The following is a 19,974-nucleotide window of genomic DNA, read 5'->3' on the forward strand; positions in this document are numbered from 1 at the left end:
GTCCTGGGAAGGAAGGAAGGAAGGAAGGTAGGAAGGAAGGAAGGAAGGATAGATGGATAGGAATCCTAAGGACAGTAATCTCCTAAATTAATTATGATTAATCATCAGAGAATCATTGAACCAGCTCTGCATCTAACGGGTTCCTGCAGCCCAGAGGGATCTGAGGAACCATTAAGCTGGTAATCGATGAAATTCGCCATGCTGCTCACTGCCTCCATCCAGACATCTATCCCTCTACCACTGATAATTCATTTAACTTTGAATGGTTTAATTAATTTACCAGTCACGTCTGTTAACGACAGCTTTCCTCTCCTTAACCTGCAGTGGTCCGAATACGGGCCCGCTGAACGATTGGTGTAAGCATATTTCAAAATTCACGGAAGCTGCAAACGGGATGGTGCAAACACTATACACCCATGGAAAGCTTAGATTCTCATGAATCCGCCGGTATAAACCACTTTCAGATGTGATTACCACAGCGGGTAATATAAACACATTTGTCCAACAAACAACAAATCACGTAAACGTGTACAACTCACCGTTGGATGCTCTTTGGACGCTCGTTCCTGGTCAAAAATGAAAATAATCCACAAAAACTGGCCAGAATCCAAGCTTAGGCATCCAGAGAAAACAATCCAGTATAATAGTTTGTCCAAAACATGTCTTGAAATAAGTAAATAATCCACAAATAGCTCGGCTCCATGCACACGCACGCCTGCGCTTGGTGGCGCTGCGCATTTCATATTCACTGCATTTCTGTCCATATTTTTATGAAGCATACAGATATCTGCGCTGTTCCGCATTCAAAATGGCGACTGAAGCCTAAGCTTCTGCTTCAAACTGAATTTCAACCAATCAAGTGACTCTGGTGCGCTTTTTATGGCTGAACAGCCAACCGTAGCCGAGACTGACAAATCTGGACTACCTCATTTCCTTACTTACTTCTCAGCAAATCACGCCAGAGGAAACTTTAGATTGACAGGCCTGGTAGCCAATGAGCTGCTCAAACCTCCCAAATAAGGAAAAAAAGGTGGAGAGGTGTGAACACAGATGCTTTGGATGAGCGTCATGACGCGCAACCAAAGGAGTGGAGAAAAATGACGGGCGCATCAATGAGTGCCTGCTCTGTGCCCCAGTGAATTGTGTTTGAGTATTTTATGAGCTGTTTTTGAGGTTTTGGAGTGAAAATAATGTCAAAACCAGACAGAAAAACATACATATACCATAGTCCCAAGGGTGTGTGCCAAGAGCGTGCCAAATGGCCAGCGCCTAGATATTAGTACCAATACATGAGTGAAACAATCATTTGTTGTAGTATTGCTCTGAAATTTTGACCTGAAATATGTAAGACCCCAGGCTGTTGCATTATTGTGCTTTCGAGATCTCACAGTGCTGCCACACTTATTTTCAGGTGTTTTATTAGGGAAAAAATTTAGGCGGGAAAAGAATTCATCCTAATTCAGTGTGTGCCAACATAAAATGCTCTGTGCCAGTAGCACCTAGAGTAATTCTGACTGCACTGGGTGAAAATTCAGGTTGTCAGCTTTCAAATAAGACCCCAACCATGCATGTACTCCAAACAGTTCAAGAACAGCATTCAATTTACTTTGGGTACATCTTCAGTAGAAATTTCAGGCGAAAACTGACTGCTGCTTAACGGGTTAATGGATTTTGGAACGAAGCAACCAAGACATTAAACAAGAAATTAGACCTGAATTCTGTGAAGCCAGATCTCAAGGACTAAGTTTGTGGAGGACTTCATGAACTTTTACTGAACCCTGCATGGAGAAATCTTCTTGGCAGGGGTTCAGTCTGTGTCCAGTGTGCATACACTGGTGTCGTTGTAGGGTTCCTTGTTGGTTGGACGTTGGTCCAGACTGGTCAAAGCAGCACTGTTCACCATTGGCAGAGTGCTGACAAGTCTCAGAGTTTTGTCCATCTGTTCCGTTCTGCTGGAAAACAAAAACACAAACACAGAGAACGTCAGTGTTTCCTGCAGCATTGAAGAACTGATGCCTTGCCTGAGATAGAGAGCAACCCAAATGACATGTGAAGACACTTTTACCTGTTGGAATTTAACATTCAATTGTCTGATTACGTCAAAATTCCTAATCTAACCTACATCCCCAGATTAACCTGGACCAGATTTCTGTGTCAAAACAAATACAGGTTAGACTGAACGACAGCTGATAATGTGTTAACAGAATTCAAGTGAGGACAGTTGTTCAAAACAGTTTTGAAACAATTTTGCAGCAATAGCCAAAATTATCCAATACATATATTGTGTGTACACTGTGACTGAGACCAGTCTTTACATACCTCACTGTGACACTGATTGAATGCTTTCTTTCTGGTGTGGATCTGCTGGTGTCGTTTCAGGGAATGCAAAGTTGTAAAAGTCTTCTTACACTCGTCACATCTGTATGGTCTCTCCCCAGTGTGGACACGTTGGTGAACTTTGAGGTTTTTAATGTAGCTGTAGCGTTTCCCACACTGGTCACAAAGGTATGGTTTAACCCCAGTGTGGGCCACTTCATGAGCTTTTAACTGTGAGTACTGTACAAATGGTTCGCCACAGTGATCACATACGTACACATCATGTCCAGTGTGGATGCGTTGGTGACATTTTAAGCTCTGTTGGTGCTTGAAAGTTTTTCACAGGAGTCACAGTGGTACCACTTTCTACCAGAATGGGGGCATTGATGGATCAACAACTGTTCACGTTGAGTAAAGGTTTTCACACATTGATCACAGTTGAATGGTTTAACTCCACTGTGAATGAGTTGATGTCTTATTAAGTCACTCTTCCGAGTAAAAGCCTTTCCACACTGATCACAGCCGAACAATTTCACTCCACTGTGAATGAGTTGATGGCTTTTTAAGTGACTCTTGTGAGTAAAAGCCTTTCCACACTGATCACAGTTGAATGGTTTAACTCCACTGTGAATGAGTTGATGATTTGCTAGATTCCTCTTCTGAATAAAAGTCGTTCCACATTGATCACAGCTGAATGGTTTAACTCCACTGTGAATGAGTTGATGATTTGCTAGATTCCTCTTCTGAATAAAAGCCTTTCCACATTGATCACAGTTGAATGGTTTAACTCCACTGTGAATGAGTTGATGACTTCTTAACCTTCTCTTATGAGTAAAAGCCGTTCCACACTGATCACAGCCAAACAATTTTATTCCACTGTGAATGAGTTGATGGCTTGTTAGATTACTCTTGTAAGTAAAAGCCTTTCCACACTGATCACAGCTGAATGGTTTAACTCCACTGTGAATGAGTTGATGTCTTTTTAACAGAGTCTTGGTCGTAAAAGCTTTTCCACACTGATCACAGCTGAATGGTTTGTCCACAGTGTGAATATGTTTGTGAATTCTTAGCTTTGTTGCTGTGATAAAAGTCTTGCCACATTGCTCACAACTGAGTGATTCATCTCTTTTTGCTGTTGTTGCCGAACCATCCTTATCCTCCTCAGAGGTCCGACATCTCACTCCATGGCTGTGTTTACATTTCTGTCGCAAAAGACAAAGATAAAAACAGAGGCAGTGATGGAAGAGACATCATGAAAAAAAAAATGAACGTACGTTGAATGAACCGTGTTTTATATGCATTGTTTTAAATAAGTAATGTTTGTTTTTTATGGACCAAGGACTACAGATGGAAATTAGCATGATGCTAAATCTGGTGCAGCCATCTTTTTAATGTAACTGCACGCTGTCCTTTTTCAAATAAACTTGACACTGAAAAGTCTCAATTCCATGTAGTTGGACACGAGGCTGAAACAAGATCAAGAATCTGCAGACATGCTAGCAGCTTTGTCATTAGAAACCTAGAAATGTGTCAACGGCACACTCACAATGTCAACAAATCTATTTTCCCAGACCGATAGTTTTCAGCTTTCTGCACGGTAGTTTTAGAATATTGGGTAGTAAAATCTGTCCATCACCGTGAAAAGCAAAGCAGAATTGGGACTGATGGGATTGTACCACCAGGATCTCTTGATCCCCAGACTTTCCGTTAAGTTACATTACTGGAGAAATGGACAATACGAAAAGCATACAACATCAATGTTCAGATTTAGGTCTTAATGGCAGCAGGGTCAATTCAGACCACCAACACTTTCTAGTTTCTCCTAGGGGATCAGATGTTGATGCCAGTCCAGGAAAGATCTGTAATTCTGCCACTGAATTCTGGATTTGATCCCAACGACCCGGGCAATTTGTTGTGCAGCAGTTACACAAGCGTTCACCATCAAACAACAAAAGAAACAAAACAGCAAAACAGTTAAAGGAATAGCGACGATTAAATGACATGTTTCAAAAATGTAAAAAACACAGTAAAACAATTACAAGCAAAATAAAAGCCATTTAAAGAAAAATCTAACAAAACATAAGATAGACAGGGACATCGGCAGCAATCTTGGTCATTTAGTCAGACGTAGTCAAAGTTTTCAATAAACGGCCACCGATGCAATCAGGTAGAGGACTTTTCTTTGGTCTGCACTGTTTGAGACACCAGATTACATTGCCCACATCAAGAAAGGGATTCTGTGGAGAGGCTGACATGAGACAGTTTTTAGTCTCAGCATGTTTAGCCCTAAAATCATGGGAGTCAAACCTGACATAAAAACTGTTTAGACTTTGAGCTAGCTCTAAATCAGAATTATAACCACTGAGCTGAACTCTCTCATTGACACATTAATTAGTCCCAGTGATCAGATTCATGCCGTCCCAGACTGAACTGAGGTTGTTCATTTTGAGCTGAGACTCAAGTTTGTCTTTGTATTGTCTTTTGTGGGTCCTGATCTCCTACTTTATTTCCTTCTGTCGGTTATACAGATTTAGTGTATTTCCTTCTCTGAAGACTGTTGTCTTTCTGTACAGTAGGTCTTTAAGATTCTTAGAAAGCCATGTTAGTGTTGGTCAGGAATAACACTGGTTTCACAGTCTGTGAACCAGATGTTCACAACATCAGTCGGTTCATCAATATCAGCTGAGGACTCCTTAAACACGTCCCAGTCAGTAACCTCCAGACATCCCTGCAGAGTGTGACAAACTTTCACCCTGATGTTCTGCACTTTGCCTTGCTTCAGTACAGTGGTAGACAGGGATAAGGAGGATGCAGTTGTGGTCACAGGAACGCAGAGAAGCACCTTTCACATTGTTGTAACAGATCAAAGATTTTGTCTCATCTAGTGGGGCATGTGATGTACAGATGGAAATCTCTCAGTGTGTGTTTTAGTGTGCAGTGGTCTCTGGATGACCTGATAGATAAGCCCACAGGCATTAATTTCACTGGCCTTTGGATAGATATAGAGTCACAAATATCTGGGGAAATTCCTGAGACAGATATGGAGGGCACAGTGAAACAGAAAGCAGTTCTAAGTCAGTAGTGCACAGTTTCTCCAGGACAGTGTCAGATTTGCACCAGCGCTGTCCTTGTCCATTTAAAAGACCCACTTGTGCCCAAGCTTTCATTTGCTGGCTGATGTTGCTTCAATATTTCCACATAATGTTCTATCCTCTTGATGCCATCTATTTTGTGAAGTGCACCAGTCCCTCCTGCAGCAAAAACACTCCCCCAACATGGTGCTGCCACCCCCATGCTTCACAGTTGGGATGGTGTACTCAGGCCATCCTCAGCCAGCATCTTCACAAGGTCGTTTGCTTTTGTTCTGGGGTTGATGAGCATATTTCCCTCCAAAAACAATCCTAACCTTAACCAATCTCCATCTTGAGCAGGAGGATGACTTGACATTCCCATGGTGTTGATCTGTGCATGTAATTGTTTGGACAGATAAACATCAAACCACAGCAATCTGGAAATTGCACCCAAGGATGAACCACACCTGTGGAGGCCCACAAATGTCTTCCTGATGTCTTGGCTGATTTCTTTAGATTTTCTAATGTCGTCACACAAGGAAGCAGTGTGTTCGAGGTGTGCCTGAAAATACATGTTAATCTATCAAAAGCTTTCAAAGCCAGGACATCATCATCTTGAAGGCATAGCAATCTTAGTGTATGCAAACTTCTGACTGTGAAGAACGTAATAAAAATTCTCTAAAAAAAAAAAATTTCTCTTTCGTTATTCTGGAATTTAAAGATAATTTTGGTCATCTTAACTGACATAAAACAGGAGAAGCATTGCCAGATTTAATGTCAGATCGTGTAAATTAAAAAAGGGTTATGTGTCGTTTATACAGTGTAAGTGAACTTCTGGGTTCAACTGTCTGAATTTCTTGAAAAGGAAAAGGCTGGTAAACTCACAATGCTCAAAAGTATTATTCTCTACCAAAGAAAATGCTGCTCTTTACCTTCCTCAACAACTTGCTTGAAAAACAAAACTTTTCTTCTGTTACTTATCTTCATCACCATGTAAGACATTTTCAGAAAGTATGATCAGCAGCTCGTTCAGCCTCAAACAAAAAACAAGCAGCTTCCTAGCAGTCCACCATTACATCCTCAGTACAGCTGCTTCTGCAGAGCTACATCTCTCCAGCCAACGTCACCTGGCTTTGGTCGGCCCATCTAACCAACTGGAGCAACTTTAGACATTTTAAAGAACAAATTCATGATAATCATGTTACAGTGGTATGTTTCTCACTTTTTGTGAAGAATCCATGTTTCCTCTGTTGTTGAGCTCAGACTAAATAGCTGCCAACATTCCTCTGCTCCTCCGTCAGACTCTCCTCCTCCTGCCAATCACCTGTCACATCAAACACATCTTCATCAGGATACCACTCTATACACAAGTGTCAGAGTGTCCCATATGTTCATCAGCCAACACAGAGGACACATTTCAACTCAATAGTTCACTTTTAGCTCTTTTCAGTTTCACCTAAAACTGATACAAATGAACTTAAAGTGTTAAAAATAAGGAACATACACAGAAAACAGACATGGAAAAAGAGAATAAAGAGAACATAAAGATGCTACTGCAGGTGATTCAAGACAGGACTGCTGGTAGAAAACTGTTCATGCTTGTAAGTTCGTGCAAGGACGTAGGTTTGCATAGGGACGGTAGGGACATACAGACTACCAACTTTTCAAGAGGGTCAAATTGTCCCCACCAACTTTTAAGCAACCTTATTTGCATTATATCATGAGTTCAGTTATACAGGTAATTTTGATTGTCTTCCCATATGTTGTAAGGATAGAATTGACCCTACCATTATTAAGTGAATTATTTTCATTATGTTCAGACCAGGTTCAGACTTACATTTACCCCTTTTCACTTGCTGAATGTGCCAGCCCAATCAAACATGCGTTTGATTGGCTGATGACTTGACCTCCCCCCCACCCAACCCGCCACTCACACAGCCCCGACAGAAATACACAAGAAATAAACATGCTGCCTTCTCCGCCCCCTTCGAAGAGGAGGGATATTAGAAGTTTTTTCGGCCAGCAGCAGCAGCAGACGACACTGTAAGTAATGTAAAAAGACGTCAATGTTGTGGACGTGGGGAACACACCACTAATGTTGCTACTGAAAGTCCGACCTGCATCAGAGTTAGCATAACATTAAACTGTGTGAACTTGCTAACCTGCAAAACTCGAGTAGGAAGCTGCTTAGAGAGAATTGTCCTCCTGTATGTGTTTTCTACTGTTAACGTTAATTAAACTGTGAGAAATGTAGTGAACTCTGCTGGAAAATATAGAACCAGAAAAGCGTGAGCAAGAAGCTGCTTAGCGAGAGAGGTCCCAGTCTGTGTTTCACAGGAAAGTGTTGACAGTCAAAAAAAAAACACATGCTGCTGCTTTTCTTGTAAACGGCCTGGTTTAGAAGGAAAGAAGGCGAGAGCATGTTGTGACTTTACACTTTTGAAACCAAATACCTATTAGTGCATTTATTTATTTATTAAAATGTATTTAATTACTATCACCTGAACCAATACACATGAAAGTTAGTATAAGTCAATACAGATTTATTTTGCATTGATCACTTAGCTTATCAATTAATTAAGTTCATATTCGTGAGAAATGTAGCCCTGACCCCCGTTCACCCAATCTGTTTGGTCTTATTAATGTCCCGTCCCCAGCAAAAAGTGTACATGCAGGTTATGCTGTTATATCGTCCCTACCAATGTTGAGACCAAACCTACGCCCTTGAGTTTGTGTATGTATTTTACTGCTCAGTGTTCTGTTTAAAGGCAGCTCTCACTCTCTGTTCTTTGCACTCTCCCATAGTGTCAAGTGTCCTCCCACTTTCAATGACAAGTGATTCTCATTGATGATTTTTCTCACTTTGTGCAGTTTCCCCACTTGAAAAAGGATGTTTCATCTACCCAGGGTTTGAGCAGGACTCCACTCATCAATCAGACAGTTGTTTTCTTTCTTTTCCCTCTTTTATTTTGCAGTGGTCGCAAATTCATGAGATACAGAGGTGGCAACTTCCATAAGTCCATACGTTTAGTTGATAGATTAAGGTGAAAAACCTTTAAACAGAACACAAAAGGACAGTGTTCGCATTACTGCATTCAGCAAATAGTAACAACCATTCCTCATGGACATTTTCACCACATTGGCAAATGCTACTCCACTCAATTTATGTTTGTCAACCTCAACACCACATATACTGAAGCGACAAATCATGGCATGAGCAATATCCAACCCAATACTATACCACACATGAATTTATCTGCAGTTTAAAGAGTTGATTGTCAATCACAGTTTAACAAATTACTCTGAGCATTTATACCAATTTTTCTTTAACCATTTTATACTTTTTACTTCATGGTTTTAAAATTATTTAAAGTGCATAAAGTGCTTTTAAAGCGCAATCCTTTCCAGATGCAATAAATAAATAAAGGGCATCGTAAAAACCCACCACTACAAACAGGCTGAATTCACTGGTCTTAGCTGGAACCCTCTAATTAGCACCAATTAGCCTGCAATCTTATTTTCAACTGAACAATTACAAAACACACAGCAATTATTGGTAAACAGACAAAGTTGACTCCGTGGCTAATGCTAATGCTAACACATACTGCAGTGGCACACATCAGCAGCTTAAACAGTCTTTTAGAGTCTCCGGAATTCTGCTCTTACCGGCTGCAACACGGATTTTGGAGATGAAGGCAATCCTGCACAGTTTGCCGCAGATCTTGATGCTTTCCCAACAGAAACTCACGGTCACTTTGTTTGAACTCGGTCATTCATTCTCAGTTCCTCCTCAGTGCTGCGTGTGTCCCCATGTATGCCGCCGGTGGCAAACCTGCAGCCGCAGATTGGTTCCGTCCCAGCTGAGTGTAGGACCTGTGCTTAAATGCTTCTCCTTTGAATTTTCAGCTCTTTCAAGTTTGACTTGACACATAGACTGCTTAATTAGCTTAACCGCTAACCTTTTAGATGGAATTCAAAGGAGTGATAAATAAGATGGAGTCATCTGAAGAATGGCCTTGTAAATCAGCACATACCAATGGCCAAGCCGGCGAACATATAATGAAGGCCAATTTACTTTCCCGTATAAGACACAATGATGAGTTAAAACTCCACAGTTTGTAATAAACCTCAGAGTACCATGAGACACACAATCCAGCATGTGGAGGCATTGATCGGAGGCATTCATATACAACACATCACCATAATCAATAATCGGAAGAAAAGTTGACTCTACCAGTTTCTGTTTCACCCTAAAGGAAAAGCAAGACTTATTTCTAAAATAAAATTCAAGTAAAAGCTTCAGTCTCTTTACAGTGTATTGAATATGTGCCTTAAAGGACAGGTTTAAATTCTGAGGTTCAGACCCTCCAGTATTACTGATCATAGAGGGAAACTAACATGTTGAAATATGAAGGTTTAGACCCAACAGTGTTAGAAATGATGGAGAATTATCAGATTCATTTAAATATTAGTGTTAAAAATATCACAAATAGGAATAAAATGACCAAGAAATGGATAACGTGACCAGAAATCTGCATAAAACGACCAAAATATGAGATAAAACTACCACAAAGATTTTAAAAAATGACCGAAATATACCTCATAACCGCAACAAATATGAAAAAATACAAAAATATGACTCAAAACTATCACAAATATTGGTCATCTCGGTTTATTGGTTGATGATGTATCAGTGTTGTTATTGATTATTGATGGGTTGCAGGGACAGAGGTTTGCGTGTGAGTCTCTGCTTCCATCTAGTGGTGGATCAACAACATGACTTTTCCCAGACTGAATCCCAGAGAGTCCTGACTTGTTAGTTGGATCAGAGAGACTTCCAGTAAGATGGAGCTCTGAGCAGCAACACTTTCCTGAAATCTTCAAACGCTCCCTCATAGTTTGTTTCATCTGAAGTTTAGTCTAAATAAATGAAGTGTAGGACTCTGAACAGAAAGGAGAAAGCTGTCAATCTGCTCACAGACAGGTTTGATATCCAGGAAAAACACATGGAAGAGCTGAGCAGAAAAATGGAGGAAAAGTGCAGCCTGGTAGCAGTGATGAGAGAGGAGGTTACCGAATACAAGAAGAAAAGAGTGGAGCTGGAAGAACAGGTGGGAAAAGTGCAGAAAGAAGTGAAGACGCTGACTGAGAAATGACACCAACAAGAATTTCTTAAGAATATTCACATAAAAATCAACCAAAATCCAGTGAAAGATTTAGATTCTATCAGCATTTACATTCAGCAGCTTTTTCTTTCAAAAGTCAAAGCATTTCTTCCTCAGACTGACTTTAAAAGCATGTGTTTGGAGAGATTGATAGAGCTGGAATGAAAATGTCTTTGGGGAAATCAGCGGCTCCAGATGGACTTACAACCAACTTTGATCCGTTTTTCTGGGCTGATATTAGAGAATGACTGTTTGACGCATTCAAAGAAGCTTTCAATCAGGGAGTCACACTCATTTTAGTTCAGGTTCCACATTTCGCCCAGTTTGATCTCAAGTGGGCCGGACCGCTTTTTACTACAGGATCAAAACCACAAAAGTCAGATTAAAAAAGACAAAAAAATGAGACAAAAACCAGACAAAATATTGTGATGATGATTGATGGATTGTGCTCATTTGGTAGAGGATGCTGCTTTTACACTCTTTCTACGTTCATTGAAAGCTTCTGACAAGCTTCAACACCACTTTATTTGACATTCACTGCATTATTTTGGATTGAAAATTCATTCATATGCTCTACATGTTGTCCAGCAGAATTCCTTCAATGTGGAACTACTAGAAGATGAGATGTTAACAGGAGCAAACACCAAGGAGACCCATCAGTCCTCTGCTGTTTATTATTAGCTCTGGATATCAACCCTCCCGTTGGCTTCATTTACGGCACCAAAAAACAGGAAAAAAAAGTCCAGAAATTCAGCAAAAAAATTCACCAAATTTATGGAAATGGGCAAAAATCTTCAGGAAGAAAATTCCAATAATTCCTTAAAAGTTTTATTTAAAAAAAAAAATCCCCCTAATTTGGAGAAGAAAAGACCAAAGAAAATTCTTGTAAATATTTTCAAAAAATGAGTAAAAATCTTCCATAAAAATCCTAAAAATATCTAAAGTGATTCCATATTTATCAGTAAAACTTCTGATATTTTCTTTAAGAACATTCACATAAAAATCAACCAAAATCCAGTAAATTCTCTGGATTTTGGTTGATTTTTATGTGAATGTTCTTTAGAAACATTTCTTCTTTTTCCACCAAAAAATGTTGAAAAATGTCCCAAAAATGTTAAAATGTGGACATCAGAAGTTTCACTGTGAAAATGTTTATTATTTTCCACATTTTCAAACTTTAAAACGACACGAGTGTTAAAAATAATGAATCTATAAAAGCATTTAATAACGACACAGTCAGCAGATGATCCAACATTATTTTAAAGCTGTGTGTATTTTCCTGAAGCCTCAAGGTTTGATTGAAACTAAATGTGAGATCTGATCCGTTCACCATAAAACACAAACTTTACTTCAGAATATTCCAGTAAAAATGAGCTGAAACATTTGGGAGAAACTATCACCAAAATATGATCAACAGGGAAACTTCTAACATTCTGATTGTTGGAAATCAAATCTAAAATCCTTGAAGATCTGCTTCCAAAGGAATCTTTCATATTTGGTAGAATATTGAGAAGAGAAATGGAAGGATTTCAGGATGAATTTACCACAAACCACAGAAGAGCACAGAATCCTTTGGAAAGAGTGATCTAGATGTGATGAACTGACTGCCAAGTCCTCACACCTTAATCCCATCAGAAAGTTATGGAGATTTATGGCAAGAAAAGTTCATAATGATGGAAAACAGTTCAATAACAAGGATGACCTGAAACATTAATGATTAAAGCACGAGACAGAATTGATGAGAAAATGCTGCTTTCTCTGATTCAGAACCAAAAAGGTGAACAGAAGTGACTTTACATTATGGAGACGATAAATTATTAAGATCTGATCTTTTTGTTGACATTTGTAATTCTATTTAATCAAATTTAGGACTTTAAAGAAGAATTATAGACTCAAACAAAAATACATATTTTAGTAGTGAAAGGACTAAAAAATAAATTGTAAATTAGATGATATTCTATATTTAAATTTCTGCCTGTTCTGATCTTTGTGTTCCATGTTGAGTAGAATAAAGCAGATGAATAATAGACAGCTGATATAATGTGTGTTTGTAATGAAGAACTCAGAGTCAGGATTTTTAGCCACAGCCCTTTATTCTTCTCCATCACACACAAGATTAAGGAAGTTCTGGTACAATGGTACAAAAACAACATAAAGAGATGTAACATTACCTGAATTAGACACATAAATGACCAAAACTTGATGCAAAATAACCAAAATTCCCACAAAAAAACATGAAAAGATGCAACATGTTTGAAAACAGACCAAAATATGTAAACTGATCAAAATTAAACACATTCTGACACAAAATGACCAAAATTAGTCTCAAAATGACCAAAATGATCCAATAAAATGCAAAATGACCAAAATGGACCACAAAATAGTCAACATTAAGGCACAAAATAATCAAAATGGAACAAAAAATAACATTAAAAGATGCAAAATGTTTAGAAACAGACAGAAAGATATACTATATAATATATAATACATATAATCCTGTGTTTAGATATCAGCGTAGTTTATTAATAAACCAAAACGTGGATAGTTATGATCATGCTTTGATTCTCAAGCATGTTTGGTGATGTAGCACGTGACATTTCTGTCTAAATCAATGCTTTTGCTATACATGGTGTCTTGCCCAGTTAATAGTATTCATCACGCTGCCTAACAATGTCTTTTCCTTCTCCTTTTTGTAATAAAGTGTAATGTTGCTAGGCGATCATCCTGCTAACTAAACGTAGGCTCAATACCCTCTGGGTGGGAACTAGATTCAAACGTGCTGTAATTCAATCTTTAGATCAATCTTTTCAACTTCTGATACAGTAAAATCAACACCACTGTGAGCATTTTATCACACTGACAGACTCAATTCCACCAGGGTATCTTATCTTTAGATATTGGCGTTTTGGTTTTGGTTTTTGTTTCGAAATCCCCCCTCTGTTGATCATCACAACTTCAGAGCATTTATTCAGAAATTCTCAACACAAGTGACGACACAGAAGGATCTACCAGAACATGTCATGAGGGGGATATACATTATTTCAGGCTGATTGTCTGTGTCTGCCAGAAGATGTAGCATTCGAACACAGGAGTGATGGTTGCTGGAAATGTTCCTCTGTACCCCTATGGAGATATTCCATTAAAAATCAGCTGTTTCCAGCTAGAACAGTCAATTACCACATTAATAAGGTCTAGACTGGATTTATCATTTATTTAATGCTATCTTCATTGAAAAAAAAGGATTTCAAGAAAAAGGACATTTCTAAGTGACCTCAAACTTTTGAACAGTAGTGCATATTTATATAATGTCATATTTTTTTTAAATTAGACATGTAAGATGAAATAACATTGATGATAGCTCGTGTCCTTGTTTCTCTTTTAGCACACATCACACAGTATTACAAAGAATAAGAACATTCAATCATCAAATACAATCATTTTCATAACAAGCTGCTGTGGAGACAAAACCTTTTTGTTCTTTGCAATAAATCTTTTGTTCTTTTATTCAGAGCTCTGAAGGTACAAGTGACACAGAGTGCAAAGCAGTCTATGTGTCAAGTCAAACTGGAAGGAGCTGAAAATTCAAAGGAGAAGCATTTACGCACAAGTTCTACACTCAGCTGGGGCGGAAACAATCTGCGGCTGCAGGTTTGCCACCGGCGGCATGAAAGGGGACACAGGCAGCGCTGAGGAGGAACTGAGATAAGTGACCGCGTTCAAACAAAGTGTGCGTGAGTTTCTGTAGGGAAAGCATCAAGATCTGCGGCAAACTGTGCAGGATTGCCTTCATCTCCAAAATCCGTGTTGCAGCCGGTAAGAGCAGAATTCTGGAGACTGTAAAAGACTGTTTAAGCTGCCGATGTGTGCCACTGCAGTATGTGTTAGCATTAGCATTAGCCACGGAGATCGACGTCAAGCACGAGCGGCTTATTGTCAACTTTGTCTGTTTACCAATAATTGCTGTGTGTTTTGTAATCGTTCAGTTGAAAATAAGATTGCAGGCTAATTGGTGCTAATTAGAGGGTTCCAGCTAAGACCAGTGAATTCAGCCTGTTTGTAATGGTGGGTTTTTACGATGCCCTTTATTTATTTATTGGATATGGAAATGATTGCACTTTAAAAGCAATTTATGCACTTTAAATAATTTTAAAACCATGAAGTAAAAAGTATAAAATGGTTTAAAATTTTTTTGATAAAAATGCTCAGAGTAATTTGTTAAACTGTGATTGACAATCAACTCTTTAAACTGCAGATAAATTCATGTGTGGTATAGTATTGGGTTGGATATTGGTCATGCCATGATTTGTTGCTTCAGTTTATGTGGTGTTGAGGTTGACAAACATAAACTGAGTGAAGTAGCATTTGCCAATGTGGTGAAAATGTCCATGAGGAATGGTTGTTACTATTTGCTGAATGCAGTAACAGGGTTCCCTCGCGTCCTGGAAATCCTGGAAAACAACTGACCAATTTTCCAGTCATGGAAAACATATCGAAAATGAGAAAAAAAAAGGTCAAATGTCCTGGAAACGGTTAACTTGTCCTGGAGAAATATTTATCCTCCCCTTGTCAATGCAAATGGGTTACAAGTTATGCGCATGCATGTCTGTTGTCACCGTATTTTCTGGGCAACATTAAGGCATATAATCAGTGTTGGACAAGCTACTTGGAAACTATAATGAGCTAAGCTACCAGCTACTCCGTGTTAAATCAAGCTTTACTACACTGAAGCTATGACCTACAGAAATGTAGCAAGCTAAGCTACAGCAATATGGCCAAAGTCGCTTAATACATTCAAGATACTTTTTTTTCTTACCAAAAAATTTCAGGGACTAATGAAGTCAGTCAAACGGAGACAAGAAAATGCTGACTTGTTTATTATTAAACCATCATTTTTGTTCTCAATGCTCCAAACTTAGTAAGTTGATACACTGAGGAATATGTGGAGCTATATTTCAAATGAATCAACCTTTTTACATTAGAAATCATTGTTTTGATTTTCTTTTTAGTTTGTATTGCAGACATAATGTATCTGATAATTAAGTTGCAGTAGCTTATATTAACACACCACTTACGTTGGAGGGTATAATAGGTTACATTTGATATAATTTCCATATAAAGTAAGCAATATTATAGTAAGACAATATTATACATAATTTGGGTATTCACGTTGGGTATTAAATCAAGTTTTATTTCTTAAGTGTAATATCTATGTAAATTCATTCAATGCTTTCCCAAAGTGCTGTATCCACTACTACTTAACTCAGTTTTGGTCTTGAGTGTAAGATTAAGATATTTAATCATTTATGCCATCACTTTTGTTACTCTTTCTGTTATTTTTTTCAGCCATTTGCTCATTAGTGTTAACAGTAATACTGAAGAAGACAGATTTAGGTTTTACTGTTACCTCGTTTTCTCCCATACCTCTTCCCTCCTATATGTATCAGTTTAATTATTTAATCCCCCAATTTATACACATTCACACACTGCCACCACAACCTTACGCTTAATTTATTTAATTTACTGCCACGCGAATTTTAGATGTTGAAAAGTAGCTCGTTTGTGTGTGCATCTTATACTGCGGTTGACATATGGTGGTTAGCTAATTGCTGCTGGTTGTGCATATTCGGTAGTCACCTGTATAGGGATGTAACGATTACCGGTTAAAATGATAAACCGCGGTAAAATGTCTGACGGTTAGTACTACCGTTTCAAATTTTAATTACCGTTAAACCGTGTTTGATTGCCACAATCCGGAAAATCTCAGGAATAGGCCTACTACTGTTGTGAGAAGTGCAGCAGCAGGCAGCCGCTCGGATACATGCGCCCCGCGCAGTAAACAACTCGTAAATATGGCGGAGGACACTGGCAGTGGAGAGATTTTTTTCACCGTCCAAACGTACCAAGTCCGAAGTCTGGGCGTACTTCGGTTTTTATAAAGACGCCCAAGGGAGACTGGTGGAAGAAAGCAGCCCAGTCTGCCGAAAATGCCACAAGAAAATATCGGCAAAGGGTGGAAACACATCCAACAGCTGGCTCATCTACGGGACCCGCAACTGTGCAGCGAGTTAAAGGTAAGTTAACTTGAAATTAATGCATGTGGGGCTTAGGGAACCGTGAAAACTGTGCGTGTTCGTCTCGTTTCTGCTCCGGCACAATACTAGTTCCGTGGCTAAAGCTAAATGCACCGTTGTTGCCGACAGAAAGTCCGGTTAATGTTCAGAAGACAGCATTACATGGTGGGTGTGGGTGGTTGGGGAGGGGGGTGCGTGTGTGTGTGTGCGTGCGCGTGTGTGATGATGAATAATAATAATTTAATAATAACCATTATAAATTTGCTTTCCTCTTATTTACAGAGAGGGCGTGTGGTGGACAGAACCAGGACAAATCCTCCAACATCTTCTACTTCTTCGGTCACAGTGGCACAAACAATAACCCAGGCGTTTGAAAGGAAGGCTTGCACTGACATCGAAACATGCCAAAGACCTCACAGCAGCTATCTCATATTTTATTGCAAAAGACATGATGCCATTTCAAACTGTTGAGAGGCCTGGATTTTTGAAGCTGATGAAGGTTGCTGTGCCTCACTATAAAGTTCTTTCACGAAATAATTTTTACTTTGTTTTATATAGTAGTGTTATTGTATTACATTATATTTGTAAGACTAGATATTTCTGAGCACTGAATGTGAAGATTCTTACTATTTGCACAATATAAAGAATGTAATTTTATTTAAATTTTATTTATTTGTTAATGTTTATGAGGCAGTGGCACCTTACTTTTTTTGTTGTACATTGTTATTCCTAATGTTGCTTTCAAGCAAACGGACTACCTCCTGGCTCTTTTAAGGTCCCCTCTTTAATTTTTTCATCTTATTAATATGCTATTTAAGGTTTAAGTTCATATTTTGATTGTTTTTTTCTAAAATAAAAACATTGTTCATTGATTTAAGTGTGCCTATGAGTACTTTTTAAACATATTTCACTATTGTGAAATATGTTCGATACCCGTGATAATTTTGATAACAATTATTGTGATGTCAAATTTTCATATCGTTACATGCCTACACCTGTATATGGGTTCTCAGATTTGTATTTGACGTCTTTGAAGTTGACAGAAACTTCGCCTTGGGCTGGCACAGTAGGCATCTGAAAACAACTTTTCTCCGTTTTTTCACAAAAACTCATATAACTATTTAGGTAGGGCCACGGTGACTCTGACTCCTTCGGTTGCACCTCGTCTTCTCCCTCCTTCTCTGCCATCTCTCAGTGAACTGAAGCCAGCGTCTGTGTGTGTGTGGATCCAGTGAAGTCGCAGGAAGGGATTGTTGAATGACGACATCAACAGTTCCTCCGCTTCTATTGGTTGCATTTTGTAAGCAACGACGCTATCACGTCGTTACAGAAAAATGTAGTTAAACTACTAACAACGCTATTTGTAGTGACGTTACTGCCCAACACTGCATATAATATATATAAAATAGTGCTTCTCTGCTTTGAGCCGACGCAGCGCCCCATGTGACGCTACCAGCCAATCAAATTTGCATTCCCCTGAGTTAGCTGTAACTTGCGAGATGAAACACAACTCTATCGGCATAGTGGCGGCTTAACAGGTATGGGCCACGTTTCACTCAGTAGTTCACAGTTGTTTTATTGTCTGATTAAAAATAAGGGAATGAAAACATTAGGAATTCTGTAGTGTGGGTGGTGTGGGTATTGTGACACCCGCACTTTTACTGAAACGTCATTTCATCCCCCTCACTGCCAAGGTGTGTGGTGGCGTCCGCGTAAACTATATCTTCCCACAACAGTTGAAGGTGCAGCTGAGCGTTTCATGTCTGAAATCAAACTTTCAGTCAATGCCAGTCAATACCATAGAATACAGTCTATGGTCAACACAGATAAAGTCTTTGTCGCGAAAAATCCGCCTGCGTATGATGGTGGCGTCACAGTGACATTGCTCACTTCACCTCCTACATCTCAATCGGTGGTCGAGTTGCAGACGCTGGAATGTGAATTTAGCGTGCACAGGCTAATGAGCAAGAATGTCCAATTACTACAGAGTAAACAATCAACATGTCAGCAAACGCAACACAGACAGGGTTTCCTGACACATTAGCCTTCTAATGCAAGGAGGCTAATGAGGAGGCTAAGGAGGCTTAATAACAAAACAAACATAATTTGAGATTATGAATCGTGGCAATTGGCGTATGAATCAGCCCATTGTACAGCCTAAATTGCTGTAAATTAAGTCCAGTTTTAGCTCTTTGCAAACTCAGGCACGTGCATTAGTTTAGTTTACAATGAATCTGGCGGAGTTCGGTAAAGTTGGAAAGCTATTCACAGATTCGGACTTCCGGCATCAATAACTCATGAGATATATGTTGTCAAAACATGAACGATGCCTCCTTCAAATCGTTGTAAGGTAGACAATGTGCTACAAGGCCAATTTTATCAAAAGTCGCTGTATTTCAAGCTACAGAAATAACATTGGCGTCTATGAGCAGCCGGCGGTGCAACGAGTGAACAGGGACCGTCTGCAAATAGCAAAACCGCTGCAACAGCGAAAAGAGACACTGCACATATATTCAATAACTTTACTCTTGTACCCTGTAGAGCCACTAAAATCACTGGAGCCATGAATGGGCTCTTGCTGGTCAAACTACAACTCTTGCTTTGGCGCTAAATTAAAAATCTGAATTTTAAGGAATTTTTATGTTTTGTATGATTATTTTATGAGTATTAAAATGGCACTTTTCTTCATGTATGTGGTATATTTTATATAACACACAGGAAAAATGGCATAAGGGCATAGTGTACTTGCTGTGACCTGTGCTGGTCAGACCGTCAGGTTTATTACCTCCAAGTATTGTCTGTACAGTCCTTAACTAGAAAAATATTACTCTCAATTTAACATTATGGTATAAATGAATCAATTGACACTGAAACTTTGCAATAAAGTGTCTTATCGTCTTTCTTCTCAATCATCAGTACTTGAGGTGACAGTCTAAACAGTTTGTTTGGCATATTGGCATTATCTGATACTCTCTTTGGTAAGGATTGTAAATTCCATTACTATACAGAATTATGTGTTTGGACAAACAAGTACACTATGCCCTTATGCCATTTTTCCTGTGTGTTATATAAAATATACCACATACATGAAGAAAAGTGCCATTTTAATACTCATAAAATAATCATACAAAACATAAAAAATCCTTAAAATTCAATTTTTCATTTAGCACCAAACAAAGAGTTGTAGTTTGACCAGCCGCAGCCGATTCATGGCTCCAGTGATTTTAGTGGCTCTACAGGGTACAAGAGTAAAGTTATTGAATATATGTGCAGTGTCTCTTTTCGCTGTTGCAGCGGTTTTGCTATTTGCAGACGGTCCCTGTTCACTCGTTGCACCGCCGGCTGCTCATA

The 19,974-nt window shown here is 38.9% G+C and overlaps 3 protein-coding genes across 44 annotated transcripts in view; 2 read left to right on the forward strand and 1 right to left on the reverse strand.

Annotated features, from left to right (window-relative positions):
• LOC110972485 (zinc finger protein OZF-like) overlaps window positions 1-19,974 on the forward strand; it is a 657,596-nt gene that overhangs the window by 155,893 nt on the left and 481,729 nt on the right. The window contains exon 1 of one of the 2 annotated variants that reach the window (XM_051942973.1): window positions 14,243-14,365. The exons of the other annotated variant lie outside the window; for it this stretch is intronic. The gene's annotated coding sequence lies outside the window, so the exon portion shown is untranslated. Of the gene's footprint in view, window positions 1-14,242; window positions 14,366-19,974 lie in introns of those variants that run through there. 2 annotated transcript variants of the gene reach the window in all.
• LOC127531946 (gastrula zinc finger protein XlCGF26.1-like) overlaps window positions 1-19,974 on the reverse strand; it is a 217,991-nt gene that overhangs the window by 126,285 nt on the left and 71,732 nt on the right. For 3 of the 37 annotated variants that reach the window (XM_051942491.1, XM_051942492.1, XM_051942490.1), the window contains one exon: window positions 8,167-8,440. The exons of 22 other annotated variants lie outside the window; for them this stretch is intronic. Coding sequence is in view for 4 of the 15 variants with exons in the window: in XM_051942512.1 (XP_051798472.1) it covers window positions 6,610-6,627 (18 nt within the window). In the remaining 11 variants the exon portion in view is untranslated. Of the gene's footprint in view, window positions 1-6,609; window positions 6,712-8,166; window positions 8,441-9,053; window positions 9,260-19,974 lie in introns of those variants that run through there. 12 more of the 37 variants (XM_051942512.1, XM_051942511.1, XM_051942489.1 and 9 more) reach the window with 12 other exon arrangements.
• LOC127532011 (zinc finger protein 615-like) overlaps window positions 1-19,974 on the forward strand; it is a 190,934-nt gene that overhangs the window by 95,172 nt on the left and 75,788 nt on the right. The window lies entirely within an intron of this gene.

This window comes from Acanthochromis polyacanthus, chromosome 22, assembly GCF_021347895.1.
Source record: "Acanthochromis polyacanthus isolate Apoly-LR-REF ecotype Palm Island chromosome 22, KAUST_Apoly_ChrSc, whole genome shotgun sequence".
NCBI lineage: Eukaryota > Metazoa > Chordata > Actinopteri > Pomacentridae > Acanthochromis > Acanthochromis polyacanthus.